A 25,561-nucleotide genomic window follows, 5' to 3' on the forward strand; every position below is an offset into this window, starting at 1 on the left:
GAGCAACGTATCAACTGTGTGGTACTACACTGACAGTGGTAGAGAGTGAAAGGGACCTGGGGGTGGTTGTGCAGGCAGATATGAAGTTCTCTGAGCAGTGCAGATGGGCTGCAAGAGTAGCTCATGGTGTATTGTCAATGATATACAGGAATTTTTCTAGCAGGGATAAGGAGGTGATTATTCCCTTGTATAAGGCAATGGTCAGGCCACACCTAGAGTACTGTATACAGGCCTGGAGGCCTCATTTCAAGAAGGATGTGGAGCTGCTGGAACGAGTACAGGGAAGGGCAACTAGATTGGTGAATGGGACAAAGGGGTGCTCTTACGAAGAAAGGCTTAAGTTTTGCGAATTACAGTGTCTGGAGACTAGGCACCGGCGAGGTGATCTGATAGAGGTGTACAAAGCCTTGAATGGTTTGAGCATGCTCAATGCTGATGGGATTCTTCCTCTAGCTCAGAATAATCACCTGAGAGGGCATAAATTCAAATTGAGGAAAGACAGATATAGGATAGATGTGCGGAAATTTGCCTTTAGCCAGCGGGTGGTTGGTAGGTGGAACAGACTTCCATCCCTTGTCATGGAAGTTGATAGCCTAAATAAGTTTAAGGCTCAGCTGGACAGGTATTTCGAACGAACAGAGGAGTGAAGTGGAAGTGGTTATTTTTAATTATTTATGTTACTCTTTTTTTTTTTTTTTTTTTTTGGCTGATGCTGCATAAGCTTGCTTTCTTGCATCAAATGCCTCTACTAATGCTAATGCTAATCAGTAACATGCCCTTAATGTCACATTGCAGTTTGTACAGCAGTCTTTTATGTATCAATGGTATTAAAAGCCTTCCTGAAATCCAAGTATATGATATCTGTATGCATCCAGTTCCTTTGTTACTGTATCAGATAAGTCAGACAAGGCTGCTTCCTAATAAACCCATGCTGTGACTGCAATATAATTGCATTCCTGCCTAGAAAGTCTCATTATGTCTTTAACCAGTGACTCCATTATTTTCCCCTGGAACAGATATTAAGCTAACAGGTCTGTAATTACACCATTTGATACCCCTTTCTGATTTGGGAATACATTTGGACATCTGTTCATAGGTACCTTCCATGAATCGAAGTGTGCTCCATAATTATGGCTAAGGGTTTGCTTATCTCCTTTCTACCTCCCTTAATATAATTTAATAGATCACATCCACCCCAGGCACCTTTTTTACATTTAGCTTCAACAATTTCTCTTCCACTTTCCCTTCAGTTATCACAAAGTCATTTAGCTCCCATTAGAGTGTGTCAGCAACCTGTGCAGGGTTATCAACAATTAAACCATTGACATCATGTGACTCAATGTGATTCAATCCCTTCTTTCTACAGTTAATATGAGCATAAAAGTCTTTGCTGCTGCTGTTTTTTGCATTCTTTGTCAGAGACTTGTAATCTGCCTTAGCTTGCCTAACCTCCTTTGTGACTTTATTACTGTACCAGTTTATATCTATCACAGGCTTCTGTATTACCTGATAATTTATATGCATCCCACGCATTTTTCTTCTCTGCCACAAGTCTCATCTGTTCATTGATATCCATTTAGGTTTATGTATTGAACAGCATTTCTTAGTTGGTATGAAAAGCCTAGTAGCTTCTATGATTATTTCCCTGAATGCTTCCCATTTAGAATTTGCTGTTGGTAACATCATCAGTTGGTCCCACTGCATAGAATTTAAAAACTGGCCGAGACCAATGTAGTCCCTCTTACAAAAGCCTTCCCTTTACCCTTGACAATAGTTATGTCTAACTAAATTCTACATCAGTACACTGTGATCACTGCTATCCAGTGGGCCTTTTACCTGCAGATTCTTAATGTATGAAGAATCACTGCTGATAACCATATGCTTCTCTAACATGCTGCCATAGAAAACAGTCATCCAAGAAATCCACAAAAGTCTTACTAGTGAATGAGTGACCAAGCGACAAATTCCAGTCAACATCTGGAAAGTTAAAATCCTGCATTATGAGACATTCTAATTTGATGGCCCATTCTATTTTCCTTAATATATAGCTGTTCGGTATATTTATCACTGTCATTAGGCCAATAACTCCTCTCAGTTTTGTTTTTCCAGTGCTTATATCACACCTGACTCAACATTGCACTGGCCAACCATATTGTCTGGATGCACCATCTTAGATTTAATATGCTTCTTAATTAAGAGCATAACCTTACCTTCTTTCCTGTAATTTTTTTGTAAATCATTTCAGGTAGGATCTGTTGAATTACTGAAGCACTTCGTGCCTCAAAAATGTAAATACAAATTCTGCTGTGTGTGTGTAGCTTGTTCCTGACAGAATTGCAGTGCTATGCAATCATGATGGATATTTAGAAAATTTATGAGTTAGTGCTGTTTTCTAAGTTAACAAAATGAAGTGTGGGCACTACCTTATTGTACTGTCTTTCAAATGGCATTGAAGGTGATTGATTGAACAAAAGAAAAAGCTAATGTCAATGCTGTTTGCAATACCCATGACATGGAAAGAACCAAAAGATCATGATGGTAATTTTTCCTCTTGTAATGCAAATGTTACTAAGGTCCTAGCATAGAATAAGCACAAGAGTGATAAGTTCGATCTCTTGTGATGACAGTGTGCCAGTTCTACTGCCTCCGTTGCATGGACTTAATTCTTTAGAAGACAAAATAAAATGTGATGAAGGTGCAATTGGCAAAATTTTGAGAACTTTAGCCAATCCTGAGTACTCATATGACAAAGAGACATTGAGCCAGAGCAGTTTACCCAATATGAAGTGAATGAACTCGTTAGAGATCTGGCCCTCTTCAGAGATAAAAGTGAACTTCTTGCCTTGAGACTAAAGTAGAAACACTTAGTTAAGAAAAATTTTAGTGTTTTACTATAGAAAAAGAGGCAAGTTTTGGCAACATCCTTTTACAGTAAACAGTCTGGTCTGCTGCTGCCATGATATCAATGGAGTTTTGGGGAATTGTCAGTACACATTACATGTGAATGGTGCCTCTTTATTGACTCCTCACAGCTTAGAAGCTGTTCTCTTGCATAATAGGAACTTAAAGCCATCGATTTGCATTACTCACTCTGTTCACCTAAAGGGGACACTATTAAAATGAAGGCACTACTCAAAGCAATTCATTACAGAACTCCTCAGTGAAATATCTGCAGTGACCTTGGAGTCATTGGTGTGTTAATGACCATGGAAGGAGGATTTGCAAAATATGTCTATGTGCGTCTTTGTGGCTAGTCACATGGGATGTAAATCCAATGTGACTAGCCACAAAGAAGCACATAAGAGTGCTAGGAATGAGTAGTGTGCAGTATGTTCCATTAGTGGATCCATCAAAGAAATTTTTTTCACATTTTCATATTAAACTTGCCCAAAGTTTTGTGAAAGTGATGGATAAGACGAATTCAGGAGGATTTCAATACTTAGTTGAGGAATTTCCAAAGATCAATGCAGTGAAAGGGGACATCTCTGTGGGTCCTCAAATCAGAGCTTCTGCAGGATGAAAGCATTTGAAAATGTCTCAGTATATTAGAACTAAAAGTATGGCATTCTTTCAAATGGCTTTGTTGAAATTTTTTTTTGGATATCCACAGGCTTCTTGTCTTTGTATGTTGCTGAGACTTCTTTCCTGAAAACTTTGACACAGTGATGACGGTCAGGGGAAATGATTCCATCAACATTAAGTCAGTTGAAAGTTGCTACCAAGCTATTCTGGAATGAATATATGTTAGCATACTGCTGGATGTTGTACAGCAACATTCTAGATAATAAAGTGTACCAGAGGAAATCTTCGCACAACACTTTAAAATTGTACATACTTTTTTTACAATGGTGTACTCATTAGATTTATTTTAAAAATAAAGAGAGGAATTACCTCAATATATGCATGTAGAACGTTTCTTCACTAACACTCTCCTTGAATTTAAACGAATATTAAAATAACGAAATGACTATTACCCCCGGAGGAACCCATTAGCAATCCAATGCACCTGGTGGCTGTAGTCCGAGAGTTCTAAATCCGTCACCAAAATACATCAGCCCTCCAACGAACGATAATGAGCGGGAGAAGACATTGTGTCTATAAATTAAAAATAACTTCCGAAAATCTTAAAGTTCTAAAACCTTATTTACTTTCCTTAAGTGGACAGGACTTTTCAACCTTAGTCGTGATCACAGGATAGTATGCTTAAAACTAAAATGAATTGTTAAATTATATATGAGAGATTATTTGCTGTCATGGAGCATCTACATAAACTACCAGGGATCAGATATATCTTAGGGAACCGACATCACAACAAACTAAATGCAATATCTCAAAAATTTGGAGACTTGCATAGCATCAATTATGAATACCAGTCTATGCCTGACCATCCACATGTAACCAAACTCTCTTCATTTAATTTGACTCAAAACTATTTGTCTCACTCCTATCAAAGAGATTAAATTACAGTTTACCTCCAAATACATTCCCCAAGGAACAGTTAATTATAAATGTTGAATTTGGTCTCCGAAACATAGCACAAAAAGACATAACCATCCAGTAGATAATTCAAGTAGTAAACAACTTTAAAATTCCATGTCCCCTAAACTTAATAAGACTGAGCTTATTAAGTTTAGGGGGCAATATACAATAAGATTATTGCATATTGCCACATGGAACAATGTTGAACTTGCTTACTGTGATTTTTTAATGATAATGTAATGTTCAAGTGTAACAGTATTGAGAGGTCTGTATTTCTAGAGATTCTTATTTCAGCATACTCAGAGTTAGTAGCCACGAGAACAGGCATTCATAGTCCCTTACCTCCAAATAAATAAATTTTTCAAGTATTTTATGTAAGTATTAGTATTCTACATTTATAGATTTCATAATAAGCGTGAACTTGAAGTCAAAGTGGGATTAGTTTTGTGGGATTAGTGCATATGCATATTATGTCAAAAATTTTGTAAACATTTAAAATATTTCTTTTTCATATCAAGGCCTCATAATTTTGGGAATGTAGCTTATATTTAGGTGAATAGAGTACTTCACTAAATGTAAAGAATAATTACTATTTTTTCATACTAATAATTACAGATACCTGAAATATGTGTTGCACATTTCAATTTTTATAAAATCCAGAAGGAAATAAATAATGTACATTAGAAAATTACATTGCAAAAAGTTGATTGAATATTATGTGTGAGGTATGTGCAGCCAAAGAATCTTTTATATTGGATTATTTATTTTGTTTTCACTTATGTTAATCACAGGAAAGTGGAAAATTTCAGTTCATTTAAGGGTAAAAATCAACATGCCTGGGATGTAATGCAGTGTTTACTTTCTATAGATTCACTATTGGATTATTGTTTTTATTTAATTTTACAGGGAGGAAGAGAAGAAAGAAATTAATGAAGAACCAAAAGATACAACAGAGGTTAGAATATTGTATAAAATTCAAATTTAATGAAACTTAATATTTTAACAATAAATCCTAGCATGCCAGTAGGTATGGTGATGTGGTATTCCAGAAATTTACACAGAATTTAGTTAATTTGGCTTACTTCCCAACCAAGGAACAAATCCAATTCTTTTGATAGCGTAACAGTTTAAAACAGGAAATACTGAGTCAACATGTGATGAATGACCTTTCCACTTCTGTCAGTTGAACTTAGTTCAGTTGATGGTTGGACAATCTCTCTCTTTGCTTTGTTGTTACTTACTTGCCTTCCAAAGTTAAGGCTTAAATGATAGGAGCAATGCCACACTTTTTATCATTAGCATTAGTTGATGCATATGATGTAAGAAAGCAAGCTTATAGAGCATCAGCAAAAAAAAAAATAATAAAAACTTTCCCATTTCAGCCATCCAGTCATTCCAAATGTTTTTCTAATTTAGCCTTCAACTTATTTAAGCTAACTTCCACAACAACAACAACAAATGGAAGTCTGTTCCAGCAATCAGCTACCCACTGGCTAAAGGCAAACTTCCGCACATCTATTCTGCAACTGTCTTTCCTCACTTTGAATCTATGCTCCCTCAGGTTCTTAATCTGAGCAAGCGGAAGTATCCCATCAGCATTGAGCCTACTCAAACCATTTAAGGTCTTGTACACCTCAATCAGATCACCTCACAGGTGCCTAGTCTCCAGATGTTGTAACTTGCGGAATTTAAGCCTCTCTTGGTCAGAGAACCCCTTTGTTCCTCTCACTAATCTTATTGCTCTTCTCTATACTCATTCTAGCAACTCTACATCCTTCCTAAAATGAGGCCTCCAGACCTGTATACAGTACTCAAGGTGTGGCCTGATCATTGCCTTATACAAAGGTATAATCACCTCCTTGTCTCTGCTAGCAAAATTCCTATATATCACTGACAAAACTCCATGACCTGCTCTGACAGCCCATCTGCACTGTCCGGAAAACTTCATATCTGACTGCACAATTACGCCCAGGTCTTTATTCCCCACCTTCCTAATTGTAGTACAACACAGTTGGTATGTTTCTCTTGGGTTACTGCCACCCATATGCAGTACTTTGCATTTGTCAATATTAAACTTCAGTTGCCACTTCTCAGCCCATCTGCCTAACTTTTCTAGATCCTGCTCCAATTGCATACTGTCTTTACTATCATTAACCCTGCCAACATTTGTATCATCTGCAAACTTGGACGTTAAGCCTGATATACCTTCACGATATCATTGATAAATACACAAAACAACAATGGGCCCAGACCGAACCCTATGGGACTTCACTAATAACATTAGTCCACATAGAGCAGTGTCCATTTATTACCACTTTCTGCTGTCTCCCATTCAACCATCCCTTTATCAATTGCAGCAACTTGCCCTTAATGCCATACTGCTCCAATTTGTACAGCAGTCTTCCATGTGCAACATCATCAAAAACTTTCCTGAAATCGAAGGTATATGTTATCAAAATTATTTTTGCATCCAGTTCCTTTGTTACCAGATCAAAGTATCAAATCAAATTGGTCAGACAACACTTCCCCTTGACAAACCTGTGCTTTGTCTGAACTATTACTGCAGTCTTGTCTAGGTGATCCTGTGTTACTTCTTTAACCAGTGACTCCATTATTTTCCCCGGAGCAGAAGTTAAACTAACAGGTCTATAATTATTTGCGTCATCCTTTGAACCCCCTTTGTGAACTGGGGATACATTTGCACATCTTCAGTCCATGGGCACCTTCCCTGACTCTAAAGATGCTCGCATTATTATGGCTAAGGGTTTGCTTATTTCCCTTGCTGCCTCCTTCATTATAACTGGATAGATTCCATCTGCCCCAGGTGCCTTTTTTATGTTTAACTTCAACAATTTTTCCTCCACTTTGCTCTCCGTTATTACAAAACCATTTAGCTCCCTGTCAGAGTTTAGTAAGCTTCTGTCCACCCCTTCCTTACAGAATTCATGTGTGAACATAGATGCAAAATACTCATTCAGTTTGTCAGCTATCTGAGCAGGATCATCAACAGTCAAACCACCAACATCAAGTGGACCAATCTGATTCATCCCCTTCCTTCTAGAGTTTCATTAAGTAAAGAAAGTCTTTGTTGTTTGCATCTTTTGCCAAGGATTTCTCGTAATCAGCCTTCACTTGCCTAATCTCCTTTGTGACTTGATTACAGACTAGCTTATATCTGCCATAGGCTTCTGTGTCACCTTATAATTTATATGCATCCCACACATTTTTCTTCTCTGCCACATGCCTCATTAGTTCATATGACGTCCATTTAGGTCTAAATCTTGACCAGTATTTCTTAGTTGGTGTGAAAAGCCTAGTAACTTCCAAGATTAATTCCTTGAAGGCTTCCCATTTAGAATTCACTGTTCTTAACATCATCAGTTGATCCCACTGTATAGAATTTATAAACTGTCTGAGACCACAAAAACCCTTCCCCTTACGCCTGATGGTAGTTACATCTTTAAGTAAATCCCACATTAGTACACTGTGATCACTACCACCTAATGGTTCCTTTATCTACAGATTCTTAACACATGAAGAATCACTGCTGATAATCAGATGAAGCGTATTACTCCCTCTGGTTACCCCTCGAACATGTTGCTGTAGAAAACAATCCTCCAATAAATCCACCAAAATCTTGCTAGCATATGAGTGACTAACCCACAAGTTCCAGTCAATATCTGGAAAGTTCAAATCGTCCATTACAAGGCATTCTGATTTACTGGCCCACTATTTTTCTGCACAATTGTTTGTTGTACTTATCAGAGTCAGTAGGCCTGTAACACACTCCTACTCTTTTAAGATTTCCTTAATGTTTGCCAATCCTTTCTAGAATGTGTTATCATTTGCTTTGTCAAAAATTTGTCAGTATGAATTTTATCAACATTAATCCTTAAAAATTGATGTATCAGGGTTGATGTCTGAATGTAAGTGCTTAGTAAAACATCACTCCACATTCTTCACTTTCTTGTTAGTGTTGTTTATTAAATTTTTTCCGTCACTCTGATTTTACTAATATTATTTACTTTTATTCAGTGGCCAACAACATAGCTGCCAATTCTCTGGATTTATCATGAAGAATCCGTCTTTTTGCTCAATTTGACCCCTCTCCATCTCACTGTAATAATATACTTCATGACAGATTTTATCCATCTTTTTTGCAAAAACTTTTTTTTTTTCTTTTGGACAAGGTTCCAATATTTCTTGGTGTTGTTAAGGATAAAAAAATACATGAGGCAATAGATGTTTTGCAGCATCAGTTCTGTTAGTTTCAATGTGAGAACCTACTGATGCTATTATGAAAGAAGAATTGATGTATATGGTCCTTGTTTTGTGTACTGATAAGTGCACAAGGAACTTTTAAATATTACAAAGTGTCCTAGCTGAGTGTGAGAGAATATTCAGTCAGGTTAGAGAAACAAGAGTTCAGATCTTCTCTTTCTGGTAAATCTTTGGAAAAACAGTCAAGTCTAGACAGCAGAGCCATTGTTATGAAAAAAAACTTTCACTCAACATTTCTGATGATGGCAAAGTTTGCCCTCTTGAAGCAATCAAAATCATTTGATATTTAGTAGAATACCAAAATAGAAATTCACAGCTTAAAAAATGTTATGTAAGCTAATTTGTGAAAGCTGGGTAAAGAATTCTGTTGTTGGATTTTAATATAAAATGTGTGGGGTTCGGAAAATTTACCGGCGCGTCAGTTTATCGCATTTTATCATCTAGAAGCAATGATGTGTTTGGTCAAATCATAAAAAGTTATTTTTTATTTAAGTTTCTGCCTTAAGCTAAGATTAGCATATTTTTTGGAATTCTATGAACTGTGAGGGAATAGTAGGGAAATAAAAAAACACATGTATGGAAATATGTAATTTAATAGGTAGATTATGTATTTTAATAGTTACATGTATCACAAAAATAGTAAAAAATCCATTATTTGAACAATATAACAATTGGTTAATTTCAAAATAAACTAATTATAACATTAGGCATGTCATAGTACTGCAAAAATTCAAAATGAATGTTTATGCAATTTTCAGAATCAGTCACGGGATAATTAATTACTAAGAAACTGTAATATTTACAACACAGTATGTAAATTATTAATAAGAAATATTATGCACTATACCTCTTAGATAATCAACAATATCACCCCGTTCATCGTATGCACTAACAAGCCTTTTAATTTGTTCATCACAATCGCGATACTTCTTGTTTTTTTTTGTTGCTCGGATCACTTCCACTTAAATATTGTTCAATGCGCATTTCGTTAATACTTTGTTCTTTTTTAATGCAATCGATAAATTTCCAAATGTTGGGATGATAAGCAGCGACTTGTTCCTCAAATCTTCTATGCCACCCTTCAAACAGAATTATTTGTTCTTGGTAATCCTTCAAGAACAAGCTGGTGTACGTTCCACATTTCATGGGAATACTTTGGTGGTCGATGAAGATGTCTGGTTGGGAGTCCAATCCATGTATCCTCAAAATAATCGACAACTTCTTGTGATTCTGGAGGAAAAACACCATTTTCACACAAATGTTAAAAAACTACCACAATTGTGGAATGGGCACAAATGCAATTGCTGCCAAAATTCGCATATTTAAAGCAAAATTAGCATCAGTTTCATAACGTTGTTTCAATCCATTATTCTGAATGGAACAAAAAATACATTGTGAAAAGTGGAAAAAACAATCCCGTTGCGAAGCGTCAGGGAAAACTCTTCTGGCCATCATCGCCGTCTCAAAATCTATAGTTATTGAATGCGGCGACATAGTCAGTTCCAATACTTTCAGCTGCTGTAGTAGAGATACATATGTTTCCTCAGACTTGTTAGGCAATAATGCATAAACTAATGGAAGCGATATTTTGTCCTTGAATCCATGTGTCGTATGCAGCTGATAAAAAAGTAAGGGAACAGTTTTGAAAGTCCCATTGGCATACCAGTGTTCACTTCGCGCTAACAACTGCAAATTTATTTTCGTACTGAAAATTAACATACGATTGTCCTCAGGTCCAGAATCAAATTGTAGAAACAATTCTCCATTGCATGATGTTTATATTCTTCTGTAAAAACTATGTCTCTACGATGCTTTGGAAGAACTGGGCCATCAAAATTTCGATTTCTTATATTTCGCATCATTCGTTTCATTGTATCTACACTTGGAAGCTTAGGGGCTACTGCTTGGCTACAGATTCTCGAAACATTTGAAATAATACTATGAGGCATATTATTTGTTGTTTCTGCATAAGTTCGAATGGTATCAAGAAGTTGCCTCAACTCCTGCTGAGTCTCCACAATGATTGTGCTCCTACCATGTTTTAACGATGGTGTTATCTACCGTAGTAACTCGAGTGGCACATTTGGTTTTTCGGTAATTTTGACACTTTGAATGAATTTTTTGTTTCATTTTGCCTGTCTTTATAAAACAAATGTCCACTAAAGCACAATTTCGGGTTTCCTTTTTCTGATTTCAAAAATTCCACCAACATGATGCATTCACAAACTCAAAAGGATGAAAAATAAACTCAAAATAAGAAAATGTTGTGATTGTAAGAGATTATAAATATATAAGTACCTCCCTAATCGGCATGCCCTACCCCCATTCCCCTAAAACATGCTACTTAAGTTAAAGGAATTAAGTGGGTACCTACCTAATTCCAATTTTGGAATTAGGTAGGTACCCACTTATGTTTCCAAAATTAATTTTGGAAAATAACAGGCAATTAAATTAAAGCACCTGCAATGGTATGTATTTTTAGGAAATGTATACCTAGCATATAACTTCCATTTTTAACTGCACTTAATTCTTAAATAACACCTATAGAAAAGCCTTATTTTCAATTTAAAATGATCAATAAATTTATATAAATTATATGTATTGCCTGGCAATAAAATATGCTAGCGATCATTTGTAGGCTATAAATTGTTTATAAACTAAAATTTTCTTAAACTTTCGGCAATAAACTTTCCTAGACTAAGTCTAGGAAAGTTTATCGCCCGCTATTCACCGCCAGCAATTAATTGCTAGCAGTTAACCGCCACGTCAGTTTATCGCATAAACAATTTATAGCCTACAAATATCGCCAGGCAATTTATTTTTAACTTAAGTAGCATGATTTAGGGGAGTTGGGGTAGGGCATGCCGATTAGGGAGGTACTTATATATTTATAATCTCTTACAATCACAACATTTTCTTATTTTGAGTTTATTTTCATCCTTTTGAGTTTGTGAACACATCATGTCGGTGGAATTTTTGAAATCAGAAAAAGGAAACCCGAAATTGTGCTTTAGTGGACATTTGTTTTATAAAGACAGGCAAAATGAAACAAAAATTCATTCAAAGTGTCAAAATTACCGAAAAACCAAATGTGCCGCTCAAGTTACTACGGTACATAACACCATCATTAAAACATGGAAGGAGCACAATCATTGTTGAGACATAGCAGGAGTTGAGGCAGCACAACTTCTTGATACCATTCGAACTTATGCAGAAACAACAAATAATATGCCTCATACTATTATTTCAAATATTTCGAGAATCTGTAGCCAAGCAGTAGCCCCTAAGCTTCCAAGTGTAGATACAATGAAACGAACGATGCGAAATATAAGAAATCGAAATTTTGATGGCCCAGTTCTTCCAACGCATTGTAGAGACATAGAAGAATATAAAACATCATGCAATGGAGAATTGTTTCTACAATTTTATTCTGGACCTGAGGACAATCGTATGTTAATTTTCAGTACGAAAATAAATTTGCAGTTGTTAGCGCGAAGTGAACACTGGTATGCCAACGGGACTTTCAAAACTGTTCCCTTACTTTTTTATCAGCTGCATACGACACATGGATTCAAGGACAAAATATCGCTTCCATTAGTTTATGCATTATTGCCTAAATCTGAGGAAATATACTTATCTCTACTACAGCAGCTGAAAGTATTGGAACCGGCTATGTCCCCGCAATCAATAACTGTAGATTTCAGACGGCGATGATGGCCAGAAGAGTTTTTCCTGATGCTTCACAACGGGGTTGTTTTTTCCACTTTTCACAATGTATTTTTCGTTCCATTCAGAATAATGGATTGAAACAACGTAATGAAACTGATGCTAATTTTGCTTTAAATATGCAAATTTTGGCAGCAATTGCATTTGTGCCCACTCCAATTGTGATGGTCATTTTTTAACATTTGTGTGAAAATGGTGTTTTTCCTCCAGAACTGCAAGAAGTTGTTGATTATTTTGAGGATACATGGATTGGACGCTCAACCAGACGACATCTTTGTCGACCACCAAAGTATTCCCGTGAAATGTGGAATGTACACCAGCTGTTCTTGAAGTATTACCAAGAACAAATAATTCTGTTTGAAGGGTAGCATAGAAGATTTGAGGAACAAGTCGCTGCTTATCATCCCAACATTTGGAAATTTATCGATTGCACTAAAAAAGAACAAAGTATTAACGAAATGTGCATTGAACAATATTTAAGTGGAAGTGATCCGAGCAACAAAAAAAAAGAAGTATCGCGATTGTGATGAACAAATTAAAAGGCTTGTTAGTGCATACGATGAACGGGGTGATATTGTTGATTATCTAAGAGGTATAGTGCATAATATTTCTTATTAATAATTTACATACTGTGTTGTAAATATTACAGTTTCTTAGTAATTAATTATCCCGTGACTGATTCTGAAGATTGCACAAACATTCGTTTTGAATTTTTGCAGTACTATGACATGCCTAATGTTATAATTAGTTTATTTTAAAATTAACCAATTGTTATATTGTTCAAATAATGGATTTTTTACTATTTTTGTGATACATGTAACTATTAAAATACATAATCTACCTATTAAATTACATATTTCCATACATGCGTTTTTTTTATTTCCCTACTATTCCCTCACAGTTCATAGAATTCCAAAAAATATGCTAATCATAGCTTAAGGTAGAAACTTAAATAAAAAATAACTTTTTATGATTTGACCAAACACATCTCATTGCTTCTAGACAGTAAAATGCAATGAACTGACGTGACGGTCAATTGCTGGCGGTAAATTTTCCTAGATTCAAAATGTGTGTTTTGCCAGTTAAATTAAATTTTTAGTGAAATGTGAACTTTAAAAAAAAATTCTTCATTTTCTCGATCTGTTTCCTCTTGTTTTTAGGGAAGTACTATTTTTTACAAAAAAAAACTCCTGTTTTCCTCCTGCTTACAAATGCGTGATTTCCATTGTTTTGAAACTCAAAAGTTGAGAGCTATATACCAAGAAAAATTACCCAATTTTGGGATGCAGGATTAGTTAACTACTTCATCCATTTGACCAGTCTGGGTGGTTAAACCATTTCATTGAAGGTTTCTAGTTTATTCCTAACTTTTTTTGCCACCTTACTTGAGCCAGACTGTAGTCTGCTATAATATATATATCATCCCCCCTTTTCCCCCTATCCTGTGCATGTTTTCAAGTTGAATATTCAGTCCTTTATTAATTTGATTGATTAATAAAATAATTAATCATGAAGGATTCATTAGAGTCAGATGAATAAAATTTCTGTGGATTGGAGATAATGTGACTTTTCTGAAAATTTTTTAGGCTTATTTCCACTTGTTGAGATGTATGTGAAATGTACATGATGAAAATTTATTAAAAAATATTTATAAAATAACAGTTCCAGCTTCTTTATGATTTAACCGAACTTATATATAGAGTGTTCCAAAAGACTGTCAAAAAATTAAAAATTGATTACTGGAGAACTACTGGTCAATAAGGAACAGTATTTACAGTAATACACTATGAATTTGTTAGTATATAACAGAACTATGGTGCTCGATACGTTCTACATTGATATCAATATTTGTGCTCATGCATGCGTGTGAAACGCCACGATTATTTATCTTCACACATGCATGCAAAAGACCACGAATCGATAATTAGATGTGGATGACAAACATTAATAAAATTCTCATGTAATTTAATTTATGAGACTATTAATTGCAGAAAATGTCAAATTACGTGAGAATTCTATTAATGTTCGTTGTCCATATCTAATCTCCAATTCATGGTCTTTTGTGTGCATGCACGAAGACAAATAATCACGGTGTTTCACTTGCATGCATGAGGACAAATCTCTCTATTTAAGGTTCAGTCTCACACACCCCATAATTTCCATTCCTGTGATCAGCACACACAGTCTACTTCAGGAAGGAAAATCTTTTTTCAAAATTTACATTTAACTTTAATTGATTTTTTAATTAATTATTTTTTAATTGTTTTTTGAATTGTGTTCAATTGATTTTTTAACTAATCATTTTGCATTAATCTTTTATTCGTTTTAATTTCTGGAGAGTATTATGTGGAAGTGTTCTACTTATCATACTGAGGTAAATTTCTCTTATTCTTCTACAAATAGTAATACACTACAAGTTATGGGATTTTTTGTGGACTTGGAACTCTGTTTAGTTCTAAATAGCATCAGAAGGAACACAGTGATGTTAATGGGGTGTATGATGAATAGCAAATTTACAGCAGAAATTGCTTAATTTGTCCACCCCCAACATCCTAGTTAAGTATAAATGATATACTCTGCTCATGTAATTCCAGCAGATATGGTTAGTAGAAACTAGCATATCTGTTGGAATTTCTGCAACTTATTAGCACACATGGCATCTTTCAACCATGACAAAGATGTCAGATTATTTCTGACTTGAGGTAGCCTTATAACTAAATAGTGTCAAGTCTGAGGATCTAGGGTCTATTCATGTGGTCAACACTTGCCAAATAGATTGTCTGAGCCTAAGCAAAGGTTGATGGGATACACTGTCGTACAAGAATTTATGATGCTGACTGCATTCCTTTTCTCAAGGATAAATATGACAGCATTCTGAAAGGCTGACACAGTGCTGACCTATGGCTGTATAGGTTTACAAGCTGATATTCCTTAAAAAAAAAAAAAAAAAATGCATAATTTTTATATATACAAAGTATATATAAAATTTGGAATATAAAAAAAATATTTGGACGACCTTAAAAAACAAAACAATCATATAAAAAGTATAAACACATATGACTTCAAAAACCTCTTTACAAGTATAGCACACAACAACCTAATAGAAGTACTACAGATATATTACCAAAACTATCAAAACATACTGCAATGCAAAAAACAATACTGGAATGACCTCACAAAAATCAGTGTTAAAGGCAATTACATTCTAATGGGGGGCAGAACATATATACAAAGCAGGGGGATAGCTATGGGCTCCAGCAGTTCATGTGCCATGGCTAACCTCTACCTGCACTATTATGAAAGTAAAATTACCAACAAAATAAAATTCTACAGATACATAGATGACGTACTCGTGATCAACCATGACAACTTTATAAATGTAGCAAAGAACACTTACCCTACAGACCTAAAAATTGAATGCACAAATCCAGATAATAACCAAAAAGCTGTCTACCTAGACAGCGAAATTGCCATCAACACAGACAAAATAGATACACAACACTATGACAAAAGAGACCATTTTAATTTCGAAACAATAAAACTTACACACCGGGATAGTAACATAGCAAAACATATACACGGGAATACCATAAGAAACCAAACAAACAGACTATTAAAAATATGCAGCAATATAAATAGCGGAAAGATAGCAATACAAAAACTCATCAGAACACTGAATATAAATAAAATTCCCAAACAATACAGTAGATATCATATAAAAACTGCCATATACACTAATATTAAAAAACACCACCCCAATGAAGACCCGCATACTTTCATCAAAAACCATCTAAAAATAAAATAGTAATTACTCAGAAGAGTATCCCCATGATTATAAGGTTTACTGCACTCAGGCGAGGCTCGTCGCCTGACTGCACTACAACCTATTGACGAAATTGAAACCCCCCCAACAAAAAAACCCCCATAGTAAGAGGCTGTATATATGTATATAGCTTTGCCTCTGGACATACACGTGCTTTTATGCCTTGGAAAAGTGGTACCGGCACAGGCCGAGGTAAGGCATAAAACAAATGTAAAAATTAATGTAAATACACATGTAAATAAAGGAATTTAATCCACAGTTAACACAAACTACAGAAATTTAACATAATTTCATCGAACCAACAACAAACCACCATAATAGGCATTGGCTTGAAAATCGGGGACTTCGGCCAATGCGACATCAGCACACAGTGAAATGCTAATACGACTACGCCATAAAAATAACCATACATAAAAACAAATTAAAAGCGTGAAATTCCCTTTTTCGACTCTACCACCTACACTGGACCACATTAAGTAAGTAGTTGTAGTATAACAATATAAAATGCTTACCCGTTGGATTTTGTGTATTCTATCACAGTTGCTGAAGAGAATGTAAAAAATTAACTAATTAATAATTAATACTAGTTGAGCTAACAATAATTAAGAAAATTAATATAAATAAAATAGCAAAGCTGTGATAGATACAAACAGAAACGAGTAAGTATAAAAGCATTACATCGAATGGGCTGTTAATCCACTCAAAGCCCCCGATGAAGTAGGGGATTGACGGCCACGTGATGTAAAGCAAAAATGTATAAATATTATTATATAGTTATAAAATAGTATTGATAATTACCTATTGCTACAGATACATAAAAAATTTTTCATCAGTAATTATCATGAAAATTTCTTTAGCAATACGCAATAAGTTTCTAAATCCTAAATGTATAGGCCATGTGAATTTAAGATAACCGAGAAAAGGCTAGCTTAAAGACCAGTAATGTATTAACGCCAATACCTATATGTTAAAAAAACACCAGTATTTAAGAAAATCGAACTATTGTAAACGTATATATATATATAGCCTAGTGGTAAATGATTCATAAAACCACACCATTATCTTTGCTGCCTGCCTTTATTAGAGTCGATGTAGTCTCTTGCCCAGAGTTAGCAATTATGGATGTTCTCTCCCATTAACAAAAAAATGGGCGGGCTTCATCCATCCAAAACACATTGAACAACTAGTTCTTGTCTTGATCAACGTTTATAAAGGTGCATCTAAAAAGTCTCTCTTGCTTCAGTAAATCTTGTTTATAGCAATTGTACATACTGAATTTTATAAGGATATAGGTATAACATATTTTGTTTTCATATTTGGAATGGCTAATTAAAATTAAGTCTGATATTCCTAAAAAAAAAAAAAATGCATCATTTACCACTAGGCTATAATTAGCTGTCTTTCCATGAATAACAGCTAATTCATCAACATGCTCTTCAGTAGCAGGCCCACCCAAAGTGTGGATGTTGATGACCTTCCACTTCATGCACCAGCTGTTAGGTGTCACACTGACCAAAAATAAATAAATAAAATAAAAATAAACAAAACATGCCTCTAGAATAAAATTTGCAGATTCTAAAGGAAAATTATCTGCTCATTTTAAAAATACCAAAATTGTCTCTTTCACATCTCCATTGAAAAATATATTGAAATTTTAACTGATATTGATAATTTAATGAATAATCAGTTTCAAATATCATACAGTAATACATATTCTAACTTAAAAATGAGTCTTATTTATTTTAAAACATAATTTTAATTAAGTTTTAAAACAAATTTTAAACAAACATATAATGTACTACTTACACCGATGAGCCAAAATATTATGACCACCTGTCTAATATGATGTTGGTCCTCCACGTGCAACCAAAACAGCTTGTACCCAGCGAGGCACGGATGCTACAAGATTTCTAAATGTGTCTTGTAGTATCCGGTACCAACACTTAACCAGCAGATCCTTTAACTCCTGTAAGGTCTGTGGTTGAGACGCCGCAGATCAGAGTTGCTGTTCCAACACAAACCACAGATGCTCGATGAGATTGATGTCTGGGGAATTTGAAGGCCAGGGCAATACCTGGAAGTCTTCCTCATGTTTCGCGAATTAGTCTCAAACAATCCGGGTGGTGTGGTATGGTATGGCGCATTATCCTGCTGAAAGACAGCACTGCCAGAGGGGAACACTGTTTCCATGAAAGGGTGTACCTGCTCAGCAATGATGTTTAGGTAGGTGGTAGATGTCAGAGTGCCAGCATATGGATGACTGGACCCAAGGTATCCCAGCAGAACATCGCCTAAAGCATTACACCGCCACACCAGCTTGTTTTCATCCCACGATGCATCCAGGTGCCATCACTTCCCCAGGTAAATGATGCACACGTACCCGGCCATCCACATGGTGCAACAGGAAACGTGATTCATCGGATCAGACGACCTTCTTGCAATCACTCAAGGTCCAGTTTTTTCAATGCTCGCGTGCCCATTGTAGGCACTGTCGCCAGTGAACCGTGGTTAGCATGGGCACTCAGAGTGGCCTCGGCTACGCAGCCCCATTTTCAGCAGAGTTCGATGTGTTGTGACACATTACTTTCGTCACCAGCATTCCAATTATTGGCGAGTTGCACCACAGTCACCCTTCTGTTGCCACGTACCATCCGGGAGAGCCTTCGCTCTCCCGGATGGTACGTGGCATTGATGAGCTGTGTTCGTCCAACACTTTGCCAGTGCTTTGTGAGTTTTCCCTCCTCGAATCACTTTCAGTAGGTACTAACCACGGCTGACCGTGAGCATCTCACCAGCTGTGCTGTTTTGGACATGCTCTGACCCAGTCGTCTGGCCATTACAATTTGGCCTTTGTCAAACTCGCGTAAGTTCACTGCCTTTCCCACCTGAAGAACAAGAGTAAAACTGATTAACGGAGCTCAGTATCAGGTGTTTTTTATACCGACCCGCACACACACCGTAGTTCACGTGCAGTTGCTTCGATTTGCATAACGACTTGCTGGTCATAATGTTTTGGCTCATCGGTGTATATTTCTTTTGAAACATTTGCCACTCAGAGAATTTTTTAATAGTCTATTATGCTTTTCCTCTTAAAAAACCAGCAGTAATCTCCAATCATAGCAGTATCCAGTGACCTTGGTACTGGTTTTCCAATCATGGATATGTCCCGATTAAAGCTCATCACTTACATCCCCTAAATTTTGAGAAAACCTGAGACTGGAATGAAGAAAACGAATTTTCAAAGACATTTGGCAGCCCATATTAAATTGCAGTAAAGTTGACAACAAAGATTCGTAATTAACTTCTTTCCTTCCAGGAAATCCATGCACAACTGCTTTAAAATTTACCAAGCTGCTAGTTTAGCATCCTGTGTTCACAGTAGTTGCTTTGTTTCAAATGCATCATATTTGAGGAGTTTTTCTATTTTGAGCCCAATGAAAATTCCCTCCTTAAGTTTTGCATTTGTTAAATTGGGAAGCACTTCCCTTGGGTAGCAGAATCCACTTCCTTCTTTATCCAGAGCCTTAACAAACTTTTTCATTAATCTAATCTTTATGCAAAGATGGAAGAACTTTTTTTTTTTTAGTTCAATCAGAAATAATGTTTTCTGCTGCATGACTGTCCCACAAACACAGAAAACAACGTTTTGTGAAACCTCTCTGTAGAACACTGTGTAAACCAGTTATCTTAAGATCACACACATTACAAGCAAAGTCATCTAACTGCACTCAGGATCTTGTACCTAATTTTAATATTTCTTTCATGCCAACAGCACAAAGTAAAGGAAATTATGGGAATTTTTTCCGCTGTGCATCAAAAGTGCTTTTAAACTTAATTTTGAAGCATCAGTAAATATATTCACCATTCGGAAGACCATTAATATCTTTACAGAAACATACTGTCTTCCAAAATGAAATACTCTGCAATGTTTTTGATATACTGTAATTTTAATTTCTGATTCAAGTAACTTCTGCTGTTGTAACCTAGAGTCGAGGAGTTCTGTTTACCCTTTAGATAGGTGTAAATCACAGATTAAGTCATTCAACCCTCCTTGCTTAATTAACTGCATTATAATTTTCTGATTGGTAGTCCAAATCTGTTGAAGTTGATAGTCCAGCAAAGTCTTTAACAGAAGAATCCTTACTATATTCATCACTGCTTCCTTTATTCCATGATTTCATGGGATCTGGTATTTTCTGGTCTTCATTATGTGGAACAGGCCTTATTGCAGATGAAAGATATTTGATGCTGTGCTTGCTTTTTTTGGATGGCCCCGATATTTTTGTCATTCAGAAATAGCAATTCTCAATGTGCTTGCACAGTTCTCACCACACCACAGAAACAGCAAAAGGCATGCTTTTAATTTTCCCAGTTAGCCACTTACTCAGATTTGTGGTGCAGGTAATACAACACATGTGTGGAGCCCAAGGTTTTTCCTGATCACCAATCTTGCAACCAGGTATAACAAATGTGCACATTTAGTAATAAAAAATAAAATTTACTGTAGATTTTCTTTCTCTGGGTTTTTGTTGTAAACCATCCACACATGTAGCAGAAATTGTCAAGGTGATTCAGATACATCCTTTGCTTCTGCTTAAACATTTTAACAATACAATGCAAAGCAGAACAAACGATATGCAATAGATATGCAGATGCACATACTCATACTGCGACTGTCTCTTCATTACTGAATAAAAGAGGTGAGAGGCAGACAGATAAGGTTGAACATGTAATCTTCCCCAATGTTACCACCATCTGTGACGACATGCAAACATTACTATTTGTAGGTAATATGACAGATCAGTGTCATATCTACTTCCTCTAAATTTTAATATATACACACACACACACACACACACACACACACACACACACACACACACACACACACACACACACACACACACACAAAGTGGATAGAAATCATGGGATACCTACCTAGTAACGGGTAGGCCCACCTTTTTGCCTGGATAAGGGCAGTCACATTGGCGAGGCATTGAATCCACTAGTTCACGAAAGCATTCCACACATATTTCCATCCATGCTTGCTGCACCGCTGTCCATTATTCCATCACATTCCTAGGTGGAGGATCCAAAGCTCGAATGGACCTTTCCACAGCATCACAAAGATGCTCCACAGGGTTTGTGTCTGGTGAATGGGGAGGCCATTCCATGGTGATAAAATCTGCTGAATGCTCTGTGAACCATGTTCTCATCACCACGGCTCTGTGGGGAGGTGTATTGTCCTGTGGGTGCATGATGACCATGAAGGGATGCAGATGGTCTGCAGCGATGGACGCCCATCACCACCAGATACGGAGGATGCGGAAAGGTCAAGGGAATGACCACCGCATATTCCCGGAGCAATATGGCCTTAGTTGCTAATGCTCCTAAAAACCAAAAATAACATAACATAACATAGCAGCGATGGACACTAACTTGGACCGTTCAGAGATATGTCTAGTTGTACCAGAGGTCCCAATGTGTGCCAGTTGAACACGCCCCATACTATTACCGACTGTCCACCTGCCTGAACAGTTCCTTGTTGACATGATGGGTGCATAGCATTGTGCGGTTTCCACCAGATATGCATCCTCCCGCCCACTCAAAATAATTGGAAATGGGACTCATTGGAGCAGGAGACCTGTCTCCAATCATCCAAGGTCCAGTGCCAATGTTCTTTTGCCCAGTTGAGGCGTAGATTCCTGTGTCGTGGTGTTAGCAATGGGACTGTGATGGGTCGGCAGCTCCCATAGCGTATTGCAGCTAATGATTGCCTGATGGTCTTGGTGGAGATGTTTCTGACACCTCCCTCATTGAGGTCAGTGATCTGTGCCACGTTCATCCACCACCTATCTCCTCCCACAGTACTGTCCACAATGAGATGCTATTCCGGAAATTGTATTCCCGATACACTCTTGATACTGTTGAATGGGGATAGTGCAATTTCTGTACCACCTCCACGATACAGTGACCTATGCATTGGGCACCGACTATCATCCCTCTTTCAAAGTCATTTAACTCACAAGGTTTATCCATACTGACATTGAATTACTGTATATGTGAATGCAGTGTACCTATATACCTGCCAAGCTGTGGGTTCGTCCACTAGCAAGAGAGGTGACAGCATCATGTTGCCCAGGAACCAGGTAACCCATGAATTCTGTCCTTTCGGTGTATTATGGCTAAATACAAAAATTGGTATATGTAAAAATTATGATGTGATGTGAAATTTTAAAAATTATTTTTGAAATCTATAGATAAAAATTAACTAAAAAAATTCATATGAGATGTAGCAATAAAGTTCCCAGACTGGTGCTGTTGCAGTCATATTGAATGAGTTTGAAAATAAATGGAAGTGGTATGTTGTAATTCAAACTTCCTCCAACAGATGGTGTTACAGAAATTGTCCAGCTAGGCTGAAGGTTGGAATCAATTAATTTCGAAGTAACAATCAATTTCGTTAGTAGTGTTAATGTTCCACATCACAATTTTTCAGTGGAGCAACAAATGAATATTATATTTTGCCTTAAACTGGGAAAATCTGCAACAGAAATGTATCAGATGTTGAAAACTGTTTTTGGTGATGCTTATTTCGAGAAGTTGACGGACGTCCTCTGACCCAAGAAGAGGACATCTGTCAACTTCTTAAAATGAGCACAGAATTGCAAAAGTTCAGGAATCATGGCAAGAGATTGCCATTTAACCCTCAGAATGATAGTTGATGAGTTGGATACAAATAAGGAGACATTTCATCAAATTCTGCATGATTTTGGGAAAAGGAAAGCAAATCTGTGCAAAATTTGTGCTGCACAGCCTCATGGATGAGCAGAAGCAAAGAGTGTCATCTTGCAAAGACTTCATCCAGACTTGTCAAGACAATCTTAATTTCCTTGACTGTGTTGGTACTGGAGATGAGTGATTGGTGTTTTCGTACGGCCCAGAGACGAAGTGTCAGAGCATGCATTGGACTTCAAAATCATCACCAAGACCCCCAAAAAGTTTTGCTTACAGAAGTCTAGGATCAAGATGATGCTGATCCTGTTTTTTGACAAATGGTGTTATTTATAAGGAATTTGTACCCTAATAGAGAGAGAGAGAGAGAGAGAGAGAGAGAGAATATAAGCTGAGTTCTATGTAGAGATGCTTCAAAGACTATTGAAGTGCATTTTCTGGGTGAGACTGCAATTTTGAGAAAAAGGCAACCAGTTCTCGTTGCACAGCAATGCCCCTGTTCATTCCACACTTATGAAGACTTTTCTGACAAAACTTGGCACTGTACAGATCAATCATCCATCCTACTCTCCCAATCTAGCACCAGCAGATTTCTTCCTCTTTCCCAAGGTGAAAGAAAGAAAGAAAGAGGTTTAAGGATGTTGAGGACATAAATAAAACCATAACTGCCAAACTGAACATCTCTTTGGATGTCTTTGTTGACTCTTCAGAAACTTTTAAAACAGTGTAATTGGTGCATTCAGTATTAGGGGCGGTGATTACTTTGAAAACAAATAAAAATATTTTTGAATTCCTTCACTTTGTGTTCTTTTTTTATTGTACCATTCCAGGAACTTTATTGCCGCATCTTGTATATTAGTGCTGGTAAAAACATTGGCTAGTGTAATTAGGATATTTTGGATTAAAATATTATCCAGCGATGCACCTTGTGTCATTCTGAGTGAAGCATCTGTAATGTATCTGTCACACTGAATTCTCGTAATACAGTTTATTCTATAAACAGCATAGCAAAGATAACATGGTCATCAATGAAAAATAAATTACCAACATGCCTCCTTTGATATCACTTTGTGCAACCCTTTTCATTTCTGATGATATTTGGAACTAAATAACATTTTAATTCCAAAAAAAATTCCCATAACTTGTAAAGTATTATTTTAAAAATTGTATTCCTCTGCAATTAGTAGTTCTCCTGTAAATGATTTTAATTTTTTTTCCAAAGTTTTCACATGCTGTAAGTGTTATTATCACAAAGCCAAATAAATAAATTGTGAAAAAAAAAATTAAATTAAATATCAAAGTTAAATAAATTGTGAAAATCAGATGGTTGAATTGAATTTGATTTGAATTTGTGTTAAATTTTTATTTGTAGTGCTTAATTAGATTGTCCTGCATTTTTTCCCTCAAGTATTTTTTTTAAATATAATTACAGTTGAGCGTCAATAATCTGAACTAATTGGGACTGGAGGTAGTTCAGACTTCTGATTTGTTCGGATTTTTGAACTTATCAAAAATACTGTTCTGGAGACTAAAATAAAAAGGTTTAGTCAGTTTAGAAATAAAAACAATAAGTTGCACTTACATATTTTTATTTATAGGTAACAAAATAAATGGAACTTTCATCCACAATAACACACATGTATAGGCCTCTAACGAAAATAAGTACTTATTTTTTGCTGCACTATTTTTGAACTACGTTTCTTTATTGTCAGCTCTCTCACTCTTTTCAGAAAGAGCAGTTGAGTTGGACACCATTCAGTTTGTCGATCATTTGTTGTTCAGTTTGTTTGTCAATTTTCACATATAATTTGATTTTGATAATTGTAAGGTAATAAAAGTGTAAATTGGTGCTATATATCGTCATTTTTAAGCCTGTGGATAATATTTCTCTGATTTCTGCTTATCAGAATTGCCATTTAATAGAATCAGAATTCAATTTGCAGACGTGATCACAATAACCGGTACTTACCGTTATTATTTTATGGCACCAGCGTAAAAAAAATAAATGCTTGGTCGGATTTTCGACGCTCTACTGTATTTATTGGAATTGTTTAAGTAAACACAAAATGTTTATTAGAGTTATCTATTGCAGCCTCTTCAACTTCCTATATCACCTGAGCAGGAAGAACTACAACAGAAAGCTAAGGAATACCTTGAGAGGACTCAGGTAGCTAAGGTGAGATGTCAGTGAATGCACAATTTGGAAAAAAAAAAAAAAAAATTATTCTATGCTGTTGTACAAACCTAGACCATAACTAGCAAACAGGAGGTTTTTAAAGCAACTTTTCATTTGAAAAAATCTGACTTTTTATAAATCATATATTGAAATATTTTTGCAAATACAGTCGATTCCTGCTTATTCAGGATGGTAGGAAATAAATTTGTCCAGATAATCAAATAGCTGCCACTCTCCAGATATGTGATGGAAAATCCATCTTTTTTAGTTGATTTGACACCTCTTGCCATCGTAATAAATTGGTGAAAAAGAGTGTCTGTCTATGTTTTTGCAAAAACTGT

The 25,561-nt window shown here is 36.0% G+C and overlaps 1 protein-coding gene across 1 annotated transcript in view; it reads left to right on the forward strand.

Moving 5' to 3' along the window:
• The window catches only part of Ars2 (arsenic resistance protein 2), a 308,719-nt gene that overhangs the window by 134,611 nt on the left and 148,547 nt on the right, over window positions 1-25,561 (forward strand). Inside the window, exons 8-9 of the mRNA XM_090386894.1 lie at window positions 5,386-5,434; window positions 25,137-25,220. Of these exons, the coding sequence (XP_090243020.1) occupies window positions 5,386-5,434; window positions 25,137-25,220 (133 nt within the window). The remainder of the gene's footprint in view (window positions 1-5,385; window positions 5,435-25,136; window positions 25,221-25,561) is intronic.

This window comes from Mastigoproctus giganteus, chromosome 12, assembly GCF_048544385.1.
Source record: "Mastigoproctus giganteus isolate SK-2022 chromosome 12, ASM4854438v1, whole genome shotgun sequence".
Taxonomy (NCBI): domain Eukaryota; kingdom Metazoa; phylum Arthropoda; class Arachnida; order Uropygi; family Thelyphonidae; genus Mastigoproctus; species Mastigoproctus giganteus.